This window comes from Podarcis muralis, chromosome 8 (assembly GCF_964188315.1).
Source record: "Podarcis muralis chromosome 8, rPodMur119.hap1.1, whole genome shotgun sequence".
Taxonomy (NCBI): domain Eukaryota; kingdom Metazoa; phylum Chordata; class Lepidosauria; order Squamata; family Lacertidae; genus Podarcis; species Podarcis muralis.
Genome location: NC_135662.1, coordinates 9,677,094 through 9,698,938, shown reverse-complemented (window position 1 = coordinate 9,698,938; position 21,845 = coordinate 9,677,094). Strand labels below are relative to the sequence as shown.

The window sequence follows — 21,845 nt, the reverse complement described above, 5'->3', positions numbered from 1 at the left end:
GGCAGGCAGGTTCATGTGCGACACTCAACCATGGAGTGCAAACGCACCGATGGCCAAACTTGGCCCTCCAGCTGTTTTGGGACTACAACTCCCATCATTCCTAGCTAACAGGACCAGCGGTCAGGGATGATGGGAATTGTAGTTCCAAAAAAAGCTGGAGAGCCAAGTTTGGCCATCACTGAGCTAGAGCATCCTCTGGAAAGATGCCCAAACCACAGCATCTGGCCTCCCAACCGCCTGATCTCTTCATGGTTGTGATGCCACATTGCTGCAAGCTGTATGGGAGGATGATTCAGCCGCAACTGTGAAGGGAACAAGGAGAGGTGATCAGGTGGCAGAGAGCTTGCAGTCTCCAGCAAGGAGTGTGGCACCTGCAGCATCATCCCGGAGGACATTTTCTGTGGCTGGGCCACCAGGGAAGGGAAAGGAAGAGGTGGCAGGAAAATGAAAGTCCTGGGGTGGGGAGAGAAAGCAGGATAACTGGATGTTGGGGGATTGTGGGATGAATGTGAATGAAAGGCAATGGATTGGGAGTGTGCTTGTTCGTGAACAGGGGTGCGGAACAGTTAGTGCAGCTGTGTGAGGTTTCATGCACATACACACACAAAGCTGAGTCTGTGAAGTTGCTTAATTAAGGCTACTTTTCTTTTACGAAAAGGAAGGGGGATAGCTCAACATATGAAGTTGCAGACATTAAGCAAATATTATAATTCATGAAACAAACAAATCCTCTGGCAGACTCATGAAACCATCAAAGCTTTCCATGCCTTATGCAGAGACATTTAATCATTGCAGTTGGAAGCGTTCATGAATTAAGCAAAAGACTTTCCTGCTGTCATGAATTAAGCAGAGGATCTGGTCGTTTCTGAGGCTGAAGCAATTTTATAAATTTAACATAGCGCAAAGAACAGCGGTAATAATTATTTGCATCCTTGCCGACTTCTGGCCGTACCTTCTCCGTTTTTATTTAGATTTGCCGGCGTCGTAAGAGGTCTGAGAGGAATAACGATGTCATCCACCTTAATCCCTTCTTCGGAATGCTTCTCGGAGACATGAGACAGCAGTTGTGACTGGTTCGGGGAAAATAAGTTACAGAGCTTGCACATAAAGATGGATCTGTTTCCTGGAAAATAAAACATAAATTAAGGGGGGGTTATTAACTTCTTTCCCCATTTTAACAGTTAATCTGAAAAAAAGGAAACCCATGAAATTATTCAAGTCAAGATCCTTTTGTTGTTAATTTGCTTTGATCGCTGAGAAGCAACACATAGCGGTTGCTATCCCCCCCCCCCCAAAAAAGTACAACAAGCCCAGAGTTTTTCACTGTCACTCTGCTTGCACTCATAGTTCCATAACAGTGGGAACCGGAGGCATGCAGGGTGCCCTGGATAGCCGCCTACTGCCAGTAGAAATGAATAAAAAAGGTATCTAGATTAATCATTGGCACCTAATCTCTGTAGGTTAGCAGCACCTCTCAGAGCAGTTGAAATGCCGATGAACATCCCAGTACTGTATTTCACTACACCACGCACGATTCATATACAGTGGTGCCTCGCAAGACGAAATTAATTCGTTCCGCGAGTTTTGTCGTCTTGCGATTTTTTTCGTCTTGCGAAGCACGGTGTCGGGAAAGTTTTGGAAAAGCTTCAAAAATCACCAAAGTCCTTAAAAACCTCAAAAAAAGGCTACCACACCGCGTTCTATGAGTTGCTCCTCGAAGTCAAGTCGCAACTGTATTACCGGTGTTAAGAAAAAGGAAACAAACTTGCAAGACGTTTCCGTCTTGCGAAGCAAGCCCATAGGGAAAATCGTCTTGCGAAGCAGCTCAAAAAACAAAAAACCCTTTCGTCTAGCGAGTTTTTTGTCTTGCGAGGCATTCGTCTTGCGAGGTACCACTGTAATGCTATGCCCACGGAACACATAAAAGTTTGTTATCTCAAGCTATTGGATCATGAGCATCATCTACGCTCTTTTGGCTCTTATCTCTCTATGATGTCAAGGGACCGGCCTTACTGTTTGGCAGTGTGTGGCACGTGCCTCAAGTGGCTGAATTTGGGCAACAAGAAAAACAAGCAGATTGTTAGTTAATTAGGTCACTACCTGATTATGACTGCCCGCTTGCACTACAGATTTCTGCTTTTCTTCTCCCTGTAGCTACATGCGTACCCAAAATCTGCTCCAGAAGGACCCCTCCCAACACCCTAAAACAGATTTTAGGAGCATGACTGCAGCCAGGAAAGAGGGAGGGCCTACTGCACAAGAACAAACCTGATCACACAACACTGGATGTCATCCTTCATTATTATTGTAATTTTACTCCCAGGGTGTTATGATTGTGGGATCATCTGCTTGGGTAGCAAAATGGCTCTGCTGGCCTTGGGATACTGCAGCGGTGGACTCAACCGCTTTCTGTTCTACCTCAAGCAACAAAATATATCAGTTTTACTTTCCACACTTGACATGCTGCACTCGCATGCTATCAGGCATCCTTAAAATTAAAGCATGAAACTTTTTTTGCGTCAGCCATAGGCCATAGCAACAAAAGAACATTGCAATATACACAAAACAGAAATAAAATGTTAATTATATAAAACACAGTGAAATAGCCCCAGCTAAAAACCCTGCAATTTTGTTGTCACCTGCTCATCTTGATCTGCCAAGAGAAAGGACACTGTGGCAGTGGTTGGGCGACCTGGAATGGACAATAAAAGAGGGGTGATAATCTCATTCCTCAAGTCTTTATAAAGAGTGCAAGCCAGAAGGGCATGCACCACCAATTCGGTGCTGCCATCTCCACAGGGACATAAGCGTTTTTCGTGTGGAATTTGTTGGAATCGTCCCTCAAGGAGAGCCAAGGGCAAGTTACTAGTGGGAGGTGGCTGGAAGAAGTAAGAAACCCCAGTAAAACGTTCGGGGGAAGTTGGGGTAGGTAGGCAGGGCCAGCTGGATATGCAGAAGTTAGATACGGGCTGACTCCCTTCTGTCTACTTGCGTTGCCAACGTTTTGTTCTCTCAGGGCTCCTGTATCTGTCTTGCCTAGATCGCTTGGCAAGAGCCTCAGCCCTTTAACGGTTCCTGCATTTCTGCAGAGCGCCAAAAACTGCAGAAAATGAAATGAAAAACAACAACCCTTCTGGGCGTCCCCGCGCCCACTGGACCCAGCACATGCTCCTTTGCAACACCCGAAGCCGACGGTAGCCGGGAAGAGCTGCCCACTCTCTCAAGCATAGACAAGAGAACATGTGGCCTTCCAGATGTTTATGTCATTATTATAATTATTATTAATATTAATATTAAGGCCCCGATCTGACTGGGTTGCCCTAGCCAATCTGGCAGGCTTCCAACAAGTTATAAAACCACAGTAAAACACCAAACATTAAAAACTTCCCTGTAAGTTCCCTGTAAGCCTTAAGATGTCTTTGGGAAGTCATATAATTGTTGTTGTTTTGTTAGAGCGTTTATTAATTTTCCAATAAAAAATCCAATTAGCATATCAAATCATAATCCAATAAAAATATTTTAAAAAATATTTAAAAATCCAATTGTCGGGAAGTCATATAATTGTTTATCTCTCTGAAATCTAACGAGAGGGCATCCCACAGGTGAGGCACCACTACCAAGGAGACCCTCTGCCTAGTTCCCTGTAACTTTACTTCTTGCAATGAGGGAAGCACCAGAAGGCACTCAGAGCTGGACCTCAGTGTCCAGGTTGAATAACTGGAGTGGAGATCCTCCTTCAGGTATACAGGACTGAAGCCATTAAACTCCATCCTGATCCTTAGGCCATGCTGGGGTTCATCTGTCAGGACATGTGATCCTCATGCATGCTTTAAAGGCTTTTATTCTATTTTGTTTATTCTCAAGATAGTCACTTTTTTGCAGCAGACGAAGAAGAAAGCTTGCAGATCTGAACTACCTAGCTCGGATTTAGCAACACTTATCTTACATGTGCCAAGAAGTTTGGTGCTATAATGTACTGTGGTTTAGTTGAGCGAACTTCGCGCTTGCAAACTGATTCCCTGCCCGTAAAGTCAGAATAATAATGAACAGCTTCTCATATTGGTTGCAAGGATGAATGGAACTGGAGAGGGAAATCACACAGCACACTGTATAAATAATTACTAATAATAAGAAGGCTGCCACCGATCCCCGTAGCAGATGAACAAATATGCAATGGGTAATTGATAAATCAGTTGATAATTAGGCTGGGAATCAACAGGACAATAACAGAAACAGCCACTTAAGGGCAAAGAATCAAATAAACAATATTCCAAATTAAGCATGAATGGAATTGATGAGGAGGCAGTGGGTAATTAACTAGGAGGGGAAGTCAACAGAGCAATTAATAAGACAATGAATAAAATATGCAGAGAATCAAAGAAGCTGTTAATCGGCTAAGTATGCAGGTACACCATGAGCGGAACGACAGTGGAATTATTCAGCTTGCTGCACACAAACTTCTCCTACCAACCTAAAATCTAATTTATTTCAGGACCGGTTTATTTGACACAAAAGCATTGTGAAAATAAAAAAATGATCAACTGTTGTCATTGTATCAGTCAAAATGCACCCTCCTAGGGCTGCAATTCTGAATGTTCTTACTAAGAAGTAAGCACCACTGGATGCAGTGAGACTTACTTCTGAGTAAACATGTAGGATCTCACTGTTAATTTCCTTACAATGCCCTGTTCTTGCTAGTGCTGCATTCCACAGCAGGAGGAAATAGACTGGGCTCCTTGCTACACACAAAGCCGTACCTCGGTTCTCAAACTGCTGGGCAAAACCTCAGCTACACCAAGCAACACTCATGGGTCAGATGATTGCCTAAGAGTGGTTGGCATGAAGACAGCACCTCATCCTCTCCTTCTTCTTGGAACAAAATGGGGTGCCCTCCTTCTGCCTGGATGTATGATTTCTGGTTGGTTTCGTTTGCATTGTTGTGACCCACCCTCAGACCTAAGGATAATTAGAAACATCACTAATAATAGATGGAGCCACACTTTCAGCCTTCCGTCCATTGGACTCTCCGGACAATGGCAGAGCTAACTCCCTTGGCCCTGCCACCAGCCCCACGCCCGCCCGCCCCCCATTGGTAAGGCAGCTGAGGACATAGCAAAGGGCCTTTCGTTGAGTCTACTCACCTGGCACCTATTTTACAGAGCGGCTATTTGCACAGGCGTTGAACGAGAAATTGATTTACGCTGCAGCTAAGATTTTATGGTCATTTTATAGCCGCTTTGTTATTTACTGTTTTACAGCTGCTTTGTTATTTCTTAACTCTTTTATTGATAGCTTTTAATTGCTTTTATTTATTTCTGCTGTTTTAAATACTGGGTGCCCGCTGTGATGTTATTTGGATAGGGGGAAAGTGTCAAGAGCAATAAAAATACATGGTGCCGGTGCAGTTAACTCTTTATTCAAAGAAACCAAAGCAGCGCAGGCCTAGGTAAAGGTAAAGGGACCCCTGACCATTAGGTCCAGTCGCGGCCGACTCTGGGGTTGCGGCGCTCATCTCGTTTTATTGGCTGAGGGAGCTGGCGTACAGCTTCCGGGTCATGTGGCCGGCATGACTACCGTATTTTTCGCTCTATAACACGCACCTGACCATAACACGCACATCGTTTTTAGAGGAGGAAAACAAGGAAAAAAATTCTGAATGAAACAGTGGATGTATCATTTTTGTGCTTCATGCTGTGGCCACAGACCACATAGCAGCCTGCCCCCCAAAAATCACACACCCACTGTTGCCTGGGGCTGCAATGGTGCAAAAACGTGGTTAAAAAGCATGGATCCACATTGATCCTCAGGATCTTTGGATTGGGCCACCCCAAATTCACCATCAGATCACATAGCAGCCTGCCCCCCAAAAATCACACACCCACTGTTGCCTGGGGCTGCAATGGTGCAAAAATGTGGTTAAAAAGCATGGATCCACATGGATCCTCAGGATCTTTGCATTGAGCTACCCCAAATTCACCATCAGAATACATAGCATGTCCATGGCTACAGCCTGCCCCCCCAAAATCACGCACCCATTGTTGCCTGGGGCTGCAATGGTGCAAAACGTGGTTAAAAAGCATGGATCCACATGGATCCTCAGGATTTTTGCATTGGGTCACCCCAAATTCACCATCAGATCACATAGCATGTCCATGGCTACAGCCTGCACCAAAAAAATCACGCACCCACTGTTGCCTGGGGCTGCAATGGTGCAAAAACGTGGTTAAAAAGCATGGATCCACATGGATCCTCAGGATCTTTGCATTGGGTCACCCCAAATTCACCATCAGATCACATAGCATGTCCATGGCTACAGCCTGCACCAAAAAAATCACGTACCCACTGTTGCCTGGGGCTGCAATGGTGCAAAAACGTGGTTAAAAAGCATGGATCCACATGGATCCTCAGGATCTTTGCATTGGGTCACCCCAAATTCACCATCAGATCACATAGCATGTCCATGGCTACAGCCTGCACCAAAAAAAACACGCACCCACTGTTGCCTGGGGCTGCAATGGTGCAAAAAATGTGGTTACAAAGCATGGATCCACAGGGATTCTCAGGATCTTTGCATTGGGTCACCCCAAATTCACCATCAGATCACATAGTATGTCCATGGCTACAGCCTGCACCCAAAAAATCACGCACCCACTGTTGCCTGGGGCTGCAATGGTGCAAAAACGTGGTTACAAAGCATGGATCCACAGGAATTCTCAGGATTTTTGCATTGGGTCACCCCAAATTCACCATCAGATCACATGTCTGTGGCCACAGCATGAAGCACAAAAATGATACATCCACTGTTTCATTCAGAATGTTTTTTCCCTTGTTTTCCTCCTCTAAAAACGATGTGCGTGTTATGGTCAGGTGCGTGTTATAGAGCGAAAAATACGGTACATTTTAAGTGGGGAGGGAAGGAAAAACACAGAAGGGAAAAGGAGCACGCGAGCGGTGTGCAGAGAAGCAGCTGGCTAAGAATGCAGGAGAGGGATTTAACTGGAGGGAGGAAAGAAAGGCAAAAGTTTCCCCAAACCGAAGCCAGCTCTCTCTCTCCTGCATGTTTTCTGGCTGCCTGCGAGGAGCACGGAGAGGAATTAGAAGGAAAGACCTCTGCTTTCCCCTCTGCTTGCCTGGAGGGGAGGGGATTTGCCTGCTCTTTGTTCCGTTTGAGCAAACACAGCAATGAAACACAAGCGAGTGGGCAGTAAGACCCTGAGGCAGAATGCAGGAAAGCAGCAACTTCCTCTTTTCAGGTTTCCCTCTCCGACGCAACACACGATTTGATTTTTGCTGATTTTTGTTCCTGCGCTCCCCTAATCGGCTCCAGGGACCCCCCCCACATTCGCTCAATAACACGCACAGACATTTCCCCTTCCTTTTTAGGAGAAAAAATCTGCGTGTAATAGAGAGAAAAATACGGTAAGTTGCTTCTGGCAAACCAGAGCAGCGCACGGAAACGCCGTTTACCTTCCCACTGGAGCGGTATCTATTTATCTACTTGTACTTTGTGCTTTCAAACTGCTAGGTTGGCAGGAGCAGGGACCGAGCAACGGGAGCTCACCCCGTCATGGGGATTCGAACCGCCGACCTTCTGATCAGCAAGTCCTAGGCTCTGTGGTTTAACCCACAGTGCCACCCGCTTCCCTACAGCGCAGGCCTAGTGATCCTAAAAGCTCTTCCCAGTACGTCTTGCCCCAATGATGCAGTTAAAAGGACTGAAGGCCCCTGCCTTCCCACCCCTCTCTAAGGCTGCTCTACTCTTTTCATTTCTCTCTGCTCTGGCTGATAAAGTTCCCTGCATCTGCAACATCTGAAACAGGGAGTCTTTTCTACTCAAGGATGCTCCCTTGTGATGAAAAGCATTGAACTTTACTGACCATGCAAACACTGCTGAAGAAAACCTCAAAAAGGCACCAACCCTTTGTTTTGGACATAATGCAGATTTTACTTAACTGCAATTAATTAATCGCCTGCCTTTTATCCAATCAATCAGCCAAAACTATTTAATCGACTAGCAACCCTGATTATTAAGCCAACAGCTTGCAAGTTAAACATGGCATCCAGCTGCCTGCTCTGAAAGAGCCTGTTTCTGCGTGCAAACAGCAACCTCTAGCAGCCGCTTGCAGCAGCTGCAACGCAGAGCTAAAGAACAGAGGCACACTGGCAAATGTTATTCGAAGGAGGGCTAATCCAAATAAAGGGGGGGGGGGATATTTTCAGCAGCATTGACAAAACATCTCCTTCAGAAGTCTTTCGTGATTTTTCTTTATGAGGACGTGGAACAAAAAGAGGACAATTCAAAGAAAGAACTTGCAGCAGCGGTGTATTGGTAGTTACAAAAGTCACCTCCAAAGCACAAAAGGCAACAGACTAAGATTGGGTGGACGAAATGGCAGCAAATCCAGTAGATCAAACAGGAAAAGGCTATAGCAGAAAGGCTAGGACAGAGGCATCATAAACGGAAGTTCTACATACATAGGAATGGCAATTTGCAATTTCTAAACTTCTATAGCTCGAGGTGCCAGGTACTCAAAAGGGTGCCTAGTAGGTCTTCCTGCTTTGAAGCCTTGCTTCAAAAGGCTTATGGAAAGAAAGCCATGGACAGACAGAATCATAGAACTGTAGAGTTGGAAGGGACCACAAGGGCCATCTAGTCCAACCCCCTGCAATGGAGGAATATTTTGCTCAACATGGGACTCAAACCCACGACTCTGAGATTAAGAGTTTCATGCTTTGCCAACAGAGCTACCCCACATAGTTACTCAGAAGAGTGCCCCACTTACTTACCCTGGACTTACACCCAGGTAAGCGTGTGTAGGACTGCATCTTAAATGGAATCTGACTATTCACATGTGCAAGAACTCGTTTTAGTAGTGATGTACTATCTAGGAGTCCACATAATTTTGAGAATAACCCCCAGTGTGACAACTCAGAAGTTAGGCACTGGGTTAGAACAAAACTGGGTTAGATCCTTGTTATACATGACGACCCACAACAAATCAACTTCAACGGCAAAGGCTAGCTAAAGCTTTTTCAAAATGCAAGGACATGAAGAAGCATGGAACTCCTGAGTAAGCAGATGCATTGTTTTATACATTCTGGATGCCCCATGATCATATTATAAAACAGCTGCGTTCTACGCAAAAAATCCAGCACTGCTAGTTTTTGCTTTTCCTTTCCAATGTATCTTATCAACAAAAAAATAGGTATAGTGCGAGCAAATTTTTATTCTGAAAATGTGCATCATGGTGTGGTACGCTGGTTTGACATCATCTGATAGGAAGTGCCTACAGGGGGTGGTGAATACAGCACAAGGTATTATGGGCTGTCCCGTGAATCCACTGGATGAAATAGTGGAAGAATGTTGCCTCAGGAGAGTAAGGAAAATTCTCAGGGATGATTCACACCCTGGCCAGCACTTTCTTGATCTCCTGCCCTCAGGCAGAAGATATAGAAGCATGATTAGTTGCACCAACAGGGTAAAGAACAGCTTCTATCCATGGGCTGTTGGGCTGGTGAATGAAAAGATAACAACAGGGCAACTGACTTTCGGGTTTGGTGGGTGTGCGTCAGTAATAATAATTTATTATTTTTACCCCACCCATCTAGCTGAGTTTTCCCAGCCACTCTGGGCAGCTCCCAATCAAATGTTAAAAACAGTACAGCATTAAATATTAAAAACTTCCCTGAACAGGGCTGCCTTCAGATGTCTTTTAAAGATAGGATAGCTGTTTATTTCCTTCACATCTGAAGGGAGGGTGTTCCACAGGGTGGGCGCCACCACCGAGAAGGCCCTCTGTTTCCCTGTAACCTCATTTCTCTCAATGAGGGAACCACCAGAAGGCCCTTGGCGCTGGATCTCAGTGTCTGGGCTGAATGATGGAGGTGGAGACGCTCCTTCAGATATACTGGACCGAGGCCGTTTAGGGCTTTAAGGGTCAGCACCAACACTTTGAATTGTGCTCGGAAATGTACTGGGAGCCAATGCAGATCTCTCAGGACCGGAGTTATGTGGTCTCGGCGGCCGCTCCCAGTCACCAGTATAGCTGCCGCATTCTGGATTAATTGCAGTTTCCGGGTCACCTTCAAATGTAGCCCCACGTAGTAAACGAGGGGAATTAAGGCTAAGAGAGCTGAGTGGGGGGTGCTCATGTAATCTCACTGTAGACAAGTTGTACAAGTGACAATAAAGTATTTCAATTTCAATTAAAAGCAGGATGGGCAGCTTTGGTTGAGGTTTTCGATGGGACAGTTTGGGACAGATAAAAAGCAGCGCGTTCTTCCCTCGGTGCCAGTTAGGCTTCTCTGTTCCATTAACGAGGTTTCCCGTTCCAAAGCCTCGGCGGCTGGATAGGTCAATGGGTGGAGCACGAGACTCTCAGACTCAAGGGTTGCGGGTTCGAGACCCGCGTTTGGGCGAAATATAGGTGGGCGCAGCTGGAAGGGCGTTGCACTTCCACTATGAGGGGAGGCTATCGGGCAGCTTCGCTCTCCTCGCGTCCTTAAGAAAAAATCGCTTTCTCCGCCCGGAGGGACACAGCCAACTAGGCGCGTTTGCGCACCGAGATGACAAGACAGACGCGCGCGCAAGCGCACACGCACACTTCCGGCCCCGACGCGGCCGACGCCATGCCCGCCCACCACTGAACCGGAAGTTCCGGTGACGACGACGCCCGCTCGGGACTCTCGCGCCACGTCCCGTCAGGCCCCGCGCGGGGGCGGAATCCCTCCGCCGACGCGATTTCCATATATTAAAAAAGGCCCCCCTCGGCGCCCGCACTCACCTGCCGACGGAGCTTCCATGGCCGGATATGAGGAGGGCGAGGGGTGGTAATAAAAACCGTAGAATTAAAAAAGAGGGGAAGAACTAGCACTTTCGTCCCCTCAGGAAAAGCGCCGCCGCCGCCATACCCTGCGCTCAAATTCGAGGGGCGCTAATATTTTGTTTAAAATAAATAAATACGTATCTATACGCGGGCGCGCATTATTAAGCTGCTGTTATTATTAAAACGGCGGCGTGCAGGCCGCGGCGGGGAAAAGGTTATGGCGAATCTGCCGCGTCCGACATGGCGGCTTCCTTCGTCTTCCTCGAGTGACGTAGCGGGAGGAGCGCGCGGGCGGGGGGGGGATGGAACGCTCCCCCGTTGGGCAGGTCCGGGCACGCGCCCCGGCAGGCCTGAGCGGCCGTTGGACGGCGCGCGAGAGCTCCCGCTCCTCTGATTGGCCGGCCCCAGCCCCTCCCATCCTGCTTAGGGCGCATGCGTAGCTCCTGGTCTTCGAGCTTTTTATTAGTAAGAGTCTTCCTGGCTGCGGTAGTAGACGTCACCCTAGGAAAATATATATATATTTAAATTTTATATTACGTTATGCAGGTTCAAATTGAGGGTTGTATCGCTGATTGGTTACTCTAGAATGTTGCTCCTCTCCCCCCTTTAACTGGGCAGTTTCATTTTATTTTCAATTTTTATTGCTGGTTCGATATTTGTGGCCTGATCTAAGCTGAACCACGGCAGGGGAATTGCTACCATAGAAATGTATATTACATCTGTCGGTCTTGCTGTACAAGATCGAAATCTCTTGCCGCCAAACGTTCCTTAGTCTGCATGCTGCCACAGCCAGCTGTTTTCTCTCTAATTTTTATTAAATTTTCTGTTTTACAATTTAAAATACTCCTTTACACAGCCTTCGAATTTCAGTGGCTTCTCTTCTCTTTCCATGGTTCATTTTGCATATCATAAATCCCTGCATATTTTACAAAAACTAAACTAGTCAGTATTGAATTATTGCATCTATCAAAACTTATTTACACTGTGAAATTTATCTTAATGCTGCCAACGTTTTCAGGTGTACACAATTTCCCCCCATAAATTCAATAAACGTTTTCCAATCTTCTCTAAACATATGTTCTTCTTGTTCTCTTATTCTATATGCTTAGTCTGCAACTAAAGAATAGCAACTTATGACAGAATATGCACAGCTTGCAGATTTATCATATAGAATAAGGGCAGCTGATTTCTCTTAAGAGGGAGTGTGAAAGGGAGTAACATGTCCCTAAAGCTGGCGTCATACTCCCTTTCTGGCTCAATTCAAAGTACTGGTTGTGTTAAAAGCCCTTAACTCTGGGCCAGGTTACCTGTTCTCAGAGCCACCTCAGGTCATTCATAAAGCACCAAGGATGTGGCCTTTTCTAAGATGTTGTCACAACTCTAGAATACTCTTCTGCCATCAACATGTCCAGCTTGCTTTTTATGTGTCTTTTAACAGAAATGGAAGGCGCTCCTTAATTTGTCATGCTTTTAATAGGCAACACCTAGTTTCATTTCTGTTTTAACATCCTTTTATTGAAGAAGTGTGCATGCACACAAAAGCTTATACCAAGAACAAACTTTGTTGGTCTCTAAAGTGCTACTTTATATATTTCGACTGCGTCAGACCAACACGGCTACCTACCTGAATCTTTTTACTGTTAGGTTTTCCCCCTAAGTGTTAACTATACGACATATTCTTTGTTACTGCTTTTAGAAACGGTTTGCTAGACTTTCAGAGGTTACATAACATGGTTTTATGAGTATGTTGTGCACCACCCTCTGGGCACTTTTAGTAGAAGAGCAAGCTGTAAGAATGGCTGCTGTGACACACCTGCAATATCTAAAAACAGAATATACTCCTTGCTCAAGGAGCAAACACATCATTAATAGCCAGCCATTTTTTATTTCACTATGATTCTACCCACCCCCTCAAGGGGAAAAGGACGGGGTTTTCCAATGTTATACAGAGGATGGGGAATCCATTCTTCAGCGTTTCTAAATTAGTATGACATCAGAGTCTTTGTGGCTCTCCCAGCATAGGTCAGGAGATTATGCTCCCAAGAGCACAAAAAAATTATTTGTATATTGGATTCAGCAAGTGACAGTTCTGCTTAAAGCTGATTTATAAATAAAATATGCCAAGAAAATGGGGCTAGAATCTCATACCCCATAAGAGGGGAAATAGGCTTGATTTCTGAGCAACGGGGTATAGGGAAAATTTTTCCTCATATTATGGTAGGGATTTCCCTGTAGCTTGCAGGGAAAATAGCCCTGTGTACAGCTTAGCAAATAACACTTCCAAATACAATAGCCTTTGCTCATTCTAATGTCTTGCATTAAAGCAGCCATCAGGGACTACGTGTATTAGAGGACACACTTTTGAAAGCAGTGGGAAGCATGCTTAGAATCATGCTGCAACACCTCGGCTTCCAGCCAGTCAATTCTCTGCAAACCAGTTTACAAGCAAAATCTGTGTTGCCTCGACAAAGTAAAAATAACAGTATCAAACATCTTCAGAAGAGGTCAAGACGTTTTGAAGACTGAAGGCAAAATCCACATGGCACCGCCTAGTGTTTAAGACATTCTTCCCTGTTCAGCAGTACTCAAAGTTCATCATTTTAAGCATCTTCTTCACTACACTGCAGTACTGTTGACCCTTTATATTCTATTAAGAACTGCTCCTCTGCAAAATGCAGGAGGAACGTTTTCAAGTTAGAATGCACTCATGCTCAGGTTGGACATGCAAGAAAATTTGGAGAGAAATGGCAGATAATCTGGTTGGAGGCAAGGCGGAAACTCCCTTCTTGGATTAGAGCAGGATTTTGTTAATCATGTTCCAAAAGGAACAAAAATCTATTAGAAGTTTAGTAATAATAGCAGAACAGGACTCAATTTATATATAATGCACTAAAACGGCCGCCCCCACATACAAGCAAATGATCTTAAGAGCGAGATAAGAGAAAAAAGGAAATATCAGCTGGGATGAAAAAGAGTGAACAGATTTATCTTAATGAGGTACTTGAGTGTAAAAACAGATGGATGTCAAGAGAAATGAATAGCTGCATCTCCTGCCGTAAGCAGAATAAGGTCCTAATAAAAAAGCAGACATGGTGTTGTGTAGAAGAAATATGCACTGGAATTAAATATGTCAGGAATGCCATCTCCATCTGCCTTCCATGCTTCCTGAGCAAGAGTCCCACTCCTATTTCTGTTTGTTTTAAGGGATTTTGGGATCTTTTCTAGGAATTTGGTCAATTTCCTATCTTCTTGGCAGACAGTAACCTTTATTTTCTCATGTAACCTTAAACGAGCAGTAGCTGAAATCAGTGTGCCAGGCTTTACTCCAGCATACTGACACTGGGTAGTGAAACTTGCTTCTGGGTAAACATGCTTAATCTTGCATTATAGGTCCCATTAATAGCTGTGTTTTCTTCCATTGGTTTGAATGGGGTTACAACTAACATTCTGTTTTGTTTTTAAAAGAAATGAGAGATTTTGAGGAAGTACTGTTCCACATTTCAGGAGAGGAAGTGTGACGCTTCCTCAAAAACACGGGCCCTAATAAATCTGGTCCTGAAGAATCAGCCAGAAAAAAGTACAATGCGCCAAAATATATATAGTATGCACAACTTAAAGACAGTTGTGACTCTATGAACATTGCACACGAGAGCAAAGCGTGTACTATACATTCCACATTTCCCAGAGTGAAGAACCGTTCCAATGGGCTTAGGTTGCAATACACGGAATGAAGTGTAACTCAAAAGCCACAGAGAGGTTGGGGAAAATCAACTAAGACATTTCCCCTGTCTCTCCCCAGACAGAGATCATCATACCAGGTGACAGAAGTAGTTTCTATGCCAAAACCAGGCCGAAACCCCAACTGAAATGGATCCAGAAAATCATTTTCCTCCAAGAGCACCTGGATCTGGTCCACAACTACCCGCACAAGAAACTTGCCCAAGGGGATATTGGTAACTGGGTGGTAATTACTTAGATATTCCAAATCCAGTGAGGGTTTCTCTTTTCGTTTTGTTTTAAATTTTATTTACTGATACTTATTTTACTGCTGCCTTCTTCAAGCAGGCAGGGACCACCCCTTCTCACAGGGAGGCATTAATCTCCTACCTGGCCCAGCCAGTTGCTCCTTCCTCGCTAGTTTTTATCAGCCAAGATGTGCAAGGATTCAGAGGGCAAGTGGTCACCTTGACCCATCCAAGCACCTAATCCATGTCCTTGAGCCTTACTAACTGAAACTCATCCAACACAACAGAACTAGACGGTGTTCTGGGCACCTCTCAAGATTCCTCTGCTGTAACTGGTGTCAAGGTCCTGGCAGATGCAGGCAATTTTATCCTAAAAATGCTTTGCAAACAAGTCACAGCAAGCTACCATCAGTAGAAACCCAGGAGAATTAAGAAACTCAGGATTTTAGTCTAACTGTGACTGGGCAGTAATGTGCCTACCCAGAAGGAAATAGCAGCAACAAATACTGTTATTGTTTTTTTAAAAATGTATTTTTATTGAAAAAAATTCCAGAAGTAACAAAAATACATTCAGTGTTACTGTTTTTAAATTGTACAACCCTACAAACAAATCAATTACAGCCAGTTTGAGACATTTTTTTGTTGTAGACAATGTAACTCAAGTTTAATTTTATGTATCCCACCCAAATGCTTAATATAAACATTGACACCTGGGCTCACTATCTTGTGAGGTAGGTTAGGCTAAGATAGTGACCCAAGAAAGTTATTCTAGGGAGATTAGCACCACCATCAGTTGTTTTCATATATTTAAGTACAAGAGAAGGCTAAAAAATAAACCAGCTTGCTTTTTTCAGGGCAGGATGCCACATGGGTATTCATGCATGCCCTTTTTCAGCTTCAGACCCTGCTAAACCATGCCAAATTCTCAGTACAACAAAACCAGCTTATAACTTGAATGTAAATAAGTGACCAGCCAGTCTAAAATTTTACATCCAGAATATTTATTTATACAAGTGATAGCTCGGCATTGTCCAACAAAGAAACAAACTTCCAATATTCTCAAGTTCTGTAATAAACAGGCAGTGCTTAAAACTTTAAGAAGGTACAGTGGTACCTCAGGTAACATACGCTTCAGGTTACAGACTCCGCTAACCCAGAAATAGTGCTTCAGGTTAAGAACTTTGCTTCAGGATGAGAACAGAAATTGGGCTCCGGCAGCAGCATACCCCATACAGTACTGCTAACCACCTTGGGTCTCAGCCACAAAATGCCTATAGATTGTGCTCTCTGCCAGCCTGTACACCACCAGGAATCCGCTTGAAGGAGCAGAAATCAATTACTTATTTGATTTCTGTCCCGCTCTTCTTCCTAAAGAAGCTTAGGGTGGCAACGTTTTAATAAATGTGGGAATCCCACTTTTTAAAAAAGGCACCCTGCCCTGCTCAGCAGCCCAGAGCCAGCAGTTTTCATCCTCCCCCCCCCCCCCCATATATACACACATAAAGATAAAGGGACCCCTATCCATTAGGTCCAGTCGCAGACGACTCTGGGGTTGTGGCACTCATCTTGCTTTATTGGCCGAGGGAGCCAGCGTACAGCTTCCGGGTCATGTGGCCAGCATGACTAAGCCACTTCTGGCAAGCCAGAGCAGTGCACGGAAACGCCGTTTACCTTCCCGCCGGAGCGGTACCTATTTATCTACTTGCACTTTGACGTGCTTTCGAACTGCTAGGTTGGCAGGAGCAGGGACCGAGCAACGGGAGCTCACCCCGTCACGGGGATTCGAACCGCTGACCTTCTGATCAGCAAGCCCAAGGCTCTGTGGTTTAACCCACAGCGCCACCTGCGTCATATACACACATTCACATAGTTAAAAGCAAAAACATTTCTACGGGCTTATCATCTTATTTTGCAGAGCTAATTATGTGTCACTACTTTTGCACTTGCTGCTGCACCAGGGTTCTGAAGCCTGGAAAATGCTGCCTCAGTCAAGCTGGCAAGGTCACCCAATGGCACTTTCTAGCCCTTGACAGCCAGAACAGACAGCAGCGTTGACTGTCTGGCATACTCTTCTGAGAAATGAGGTTTCTCTTTAATACAGCTGACAAGACTTAATAAGGCTGTGCATCAATGCACCGCTGCATAAGGGAGAACAACTTCTCCTTGCTTACTGCAACCTGTTGACACTTTCTGCCCCTCCTCCTCTGCCGTCTGAAGCTATGTGTCAAAGGTGGCAAAACTTGTTCTGCCGGATGACGAACCTTCTGGGGAAATCACAGTTTACAGCTGCAAGGCAGTTTAAATCACATTGCTTGCTCCTGTATTTTACAGGAACCTCAGAATATAAAAGGGACCTTCATGCCACTGACTCCTCCAGACTAAAAGGCTTGCCAGCTTCAACGAGGAGCGACTTAAGGTCATAAATATATTCAGTACACCCTCTGCAAATGCTGCTGGCTTTGTAAAACTTAATGGTAGAAAACCCTACATGAAGGGGAGGACAAATCTTTTCAACATGGCCACTGAATTAAGACTCACTGTGTTAAATGGGTCTTCAACACTACTATCACTACCATGGCAGGCCAAATAATATATTGTTAGCGTGTTGTGACAACAATGCAGGCAGAGTATCTATAATTCCAGAACTCATCTAATGAAGCCAAGTCTCTGTTTAGCACAAGAAATAGCTTCTTCTCACAGCGCACAATTAAAATGCGGAATTTGCTTCCACGAGAGCTAATGATGACCACTAACTTGGATGGCTTTGGAAAATTAGACGAATTCATGGAGGATGGAGTTATGCTAGCCATTATGGCTATACTCTACCTCCAGTGAGCCTTGTGATTTGCAGCAACTGGTATTCAAAGAAAAAGAGGATTGTTGCTCTCAGATTCCGTTTGTGGGCTTCCCAATGGCATCTAGCTGGCCACTGTGAGAACAGGATTTTGGACTAGGTGGGCCTTTTGGCCTCATCCAGCACAGCTTTCCCTAGGTGCTTCTGATATCTCCCAAGGAAATGAGCCAGTTTAATGCACCTGCATCTGGTTAGTTTAAAAGTTACATAAGGTGGCCTTGATTTTTAAAACAACAGGAGCTATTGGACAATTACTGGGACAATTACTGTGGTATTCGAGGTGCAGTGTTAGCAAGACCCCAACGAGAGGCAATAGGGAGTGACATTTCCAGTCTGCCTTGCAGGTGGAACAACTTTTGAGATGAAAATCACCAGCAACCATCTGCAACTCAACCTCAGCTTTCAGCTAACCAGTGCTCACTGCAGTCTATTTCAGCACAAATGGTTTGTAGATTTCAGGTAGAAACTTACATTTTAATAAAGAGATTCTACACTACTTAAGATGCTTTTAAAATGAGCTACTTGTCACTTGCAATACAGCATCATAGTGGCAAGCAACACTTCAATTATATTAGCTAACCAAAGTGTCCGTTTGGACTTGTTTTAGTTCTTGCTTGAGCATTCCCTACAATATGGACTATTTTTTCCATCTTTGGAGAGAACAGACCGGCACACCAAGGACATGAACTGGAACTATATCAAGGTCACATTGAAAATGCAAGATACTTTGCACAGATATGGCATTCCACATACATTGACTATTGTGTTTAAGACCAACCACCGCTTTGCCTTGTTTCAGACTGCTTGCATCCCTCCTTATAGTAAACTATTTGGAATTGGTTTACAGCCGATGAAAGGGAAATTTTGAAAAATAGGCCTTCAGCGTAGATCTTGAAGCAAACCACTGGCACAAAAGGTTGCTAGGGCAAATACACAGTATTGCACAAAACCAAAGACAAACGATTACCACTTTCACAGATAATTGGAGGTTGCATTTATTCAAATGAGGTGGGAATCAGCACAGTTGACGGTTGCCCTCTCCCGCAGTCCATCCGGCTTCACCCGGCTTCACGGCTTGATTATTCAGGAAGGCAGATTTTCCAAATCAGTTGAAGTAAACACCCACCTCTCAGCCGTTCCGTCTGTTAGAGCTGAGTGTAGGATGTTTACATGAACTAAGAATCAGGGATAACAATGTGAACACAACATTGATGCACTTCAAAGGAGTCCATACCTCAATATTTCAAGATACCAGGTACACTGAATGCAATGGAGAGAATCAACATTACTTTCCATCCTTAAATCCCCCTTGCTCAAGCCAGAACTTTCGTTTTAAGGGAGTTAAAATCTCAACTAGGACACATTGCTTTTGAACAGCACATGTCTGTAAAGTATTTTTTTTTTTTTTACCTTTTTCTGTTAATGGCATGTTAAGTTTTTATTGTTCAAAGAACAAGCAAAGATTTAAAAATAAGGGAATAAAAACCACAAGAGGCAATAAAAGGAAGCAGACAGTGGTCATACTATTCCATCATGATGCAAATAATATATCTTATTGACATTCCCTTACGATCTCCCAGAAATTTGAATTTAAAGCATAGCTGAGGTGAAAATTAAAAGATTAATTGCTTGCACATTGCAGCAGGGATCCAAACAGCTACTTGAGATTCATCCAAGAGTTTGAGTAATCTCAGTAGGACTTTACTTTCATATCTCTAAACAGAGCATTCCTCTGCCATACTACAAATTGCTTTTAAAAAGTCCCCTCAATTTTGCTTGCCATTTGAGTCAGTGATCCAATGTTCATAAGAACAAGTTTCAAAGCCCCTTAGACACAGAACTGTTTGCATACTTCATAGGATCCCAACCAGCTTATGACACAAGGGTTATCACAAAGGCATTGTAAATAAAAAAACTTGTCCAGTAGCACCTCAGAGACCAACTAAGTTAGTTCTGGGTATAAGCTTTCGTGTGCATGCACACTTCTTCAGATACCATTAGATACTACTTCTTCAGATATACATTTGAAGAAGTGTGCATGCACACGAAAGCTTATACCCAGAACTAACTTAGCTGGTCTCTAAGGTGCTACTGGACAAGTTTTATTTTATTTTTTTATTTTGACTGCATCAGACCAACACGGCTACCTACCTGAATCTACAAAGACATTGTGTTTGCTTTCATGTGTGTACACAAGCACCTTGAAGTAAGCTACGAAAACTCATTGATGGGTGAAGGAGCTTGGTATATTGGTTTCGCCATGAATTTCTGCATAATTAATAGATTCGGGTAGGTAGCCGTGTTAGGGGACGCGGGTGGCGCTGTGGGTAAAAGCCTCAGCGCCTAGGGCTTGCCGATCGAAAGGTCGGTGGTTCGAATCCCCGCGGCGGGGTGCGCTCCCGTTGTTCGGGCCCAGCGCCTGCCAACCTAGCAGTTCGAAAGCACTCCCGGGTGCAAGTAGATAAATAGGGACCGCTTTCTAGCGGGAAGGTAAACGGCGTTTCCGAGTGCGGCTCTGGCTCGCCAGAGCAGCGATGTCATGCTGGCCACGTGACCCGGAAGTGTCTCCGGACAGCGCTGGCCCCCGGCCTCTTGAGTGAGATGGGCGCACAACCCTAGAGTCTGTCAAGACTGGCCCGTACGGGCAGGGGTACCTTTACCTTTACCTTTAGGTAGCCGTGTTGGTCTGACGCAGTCGAAATAAATAAAAAAATTTAAAACTGTCCAGTAGCACCTTAGAGGCCAACTAAGTTTGTTCTGGGTAGAAGTGTGCATGCACACGAAAGCTTATACCCAGAACAAACTTAGTTGGTCTCTAAGGTGCTACTGGACAATTTATTTATTTATTTTTTAATTTCAACTGCATAGTTAATGTTCATATTTCAGGTTGATAAGGAGTACCCCATCTAAAGAATGATCAGCAATTGTTTTGTCTTCTTTTTTTAAAGCCTCCTCCAGTAACACATGGCTCATTTCACTTGCTTCAGTCATCTGGATTTTCCTTTTAGGCCTGCCCTGGGAACAATGGCCCTTAGAGCCTTACTGAGAAACTATCTGAGTGAACCATGTTTTTGTTTGGGATTTGTGGAGCCTGCATCCATGTAGGAGGCTGGGGAAAGTGACCTTCAGCAACCTTCCAGGAAAGCTAACTGTATTAGAAACCTGTTTCTTCATATATATTAAAAAAAATATTATCTAGCCCAGGGTTCCCCAAACTTGGGTCTCCACTTGTTTTTGGACTACAATTCCCATCATCCTTGACCACTGGTCCTGCTAGCGAAGGATGGTGGGAGTTGTATTCCAAAAACAGCTGGAGACTCAAGTTTGAGAAAACCTGACCTAGTCCATCAACTGGTTATTATACAAATAAGGTGTGTAAATGCCACTTGACTGGGCAGATAATATTTTCTACATATACTACCATGCCTTCCTCCAGCAACCTCAAGTGGAGAGACATCCCATCTATGCAGTGGAGCAGAGAAGGAGCTTGTGTGTTTCAGCAAGCTTAGTGAATCATGTTCCTGCAGCCCTCACCCCGTTGAGACAACAGGTGTGTCAATGGCTCGTGTTTGTACGTAGCACAAGCGCAGTGTCTGATTTTGCAGACTCACAACAGCTCCAGTTTTAGAACTGCAGCCATTATTAACACCCGTACTCAATTGTCTCAGGTGACACTCCAATTCACAGAGGAGGTTTCGATCTGAGCCAGAGAGCAAATGGAATGGCAAGATTAACACTCTAGTGCTGCCACGAAGGAGGTGAAAATAAAGAAAAAACAAAACAGGATAACAATATGGCCACTTCAGCTGGTAAGAGCATATGTGAGAGTAAATAAATCCACTTCAATTGGTTTGCCAAGAATGAAACATATTTTTAGAACTGTTCTAAGAAGAATATCTGAAAGGTAAGCATCATATTGATATTTAGACATCTGAAAGCGAGAACACTGAAGAATTCTTGTTTGTAGCAATAAAGTATACCCTCTCCCTATCATCACAACTTACAATCATGTCTAAATACTTATTGTGAATACCAGTAAGAAACAATCAACTATTTTAAAAACTGCTGATTGACACTCGAGAGGCTTTACTTCTGACAAACATAAACAAAGCATTTTTGTTGGTTATTATAAATCCTAGTTGCTGGCCTGCTATACATAGTGGAGGAGTAAATATAAATGATGTAATCTAAAAAGGAGCC

The 21,845-nt window shown here is 44.3% G+C and overlaps 1 protein-coding gene across 3 annotated transcripts in view; it reads right to left on the bottom strand.

Moving 5' to 3' along the window:
- The window catches only part of ZFAT (zinc finger and AT-hook domain containing), a 119,280-nt gene that overhangs the window by 74,312 nt on the left and 23,123 nt on the right, over positions 1 to 21,845 (bottom strand). Inside the window, exons 1-3 of one of the 3 annotated variants that reach the window (XM_077932723.1) lie at positions 10,785 to 11,153; positions 2,640 to 2,692; positions 953 to 1,123 (exon numbers count right to left, since the gene is read on the bottom strand). In XM_077932723.1, coding sequence (XP_077788849.1) covers positions 953 to 1,106 — 154 coding nt within the window. In that variant the 5' untranslated portion in view covers positions 1,107 to 1,123; positions 2,640 to 2,692; positions 10,785 to 11,153. Of the gene's footprint in view, positions 1 to 952; positions 1,124 to 2,639; positions 2,693 to 10,784; positions 11,154 to 21,845 lie in introns of those variants that run through there. The other 2 variants (XM_028736110.2, XM_077932724.1) reach the window with 2 other exon arrangements.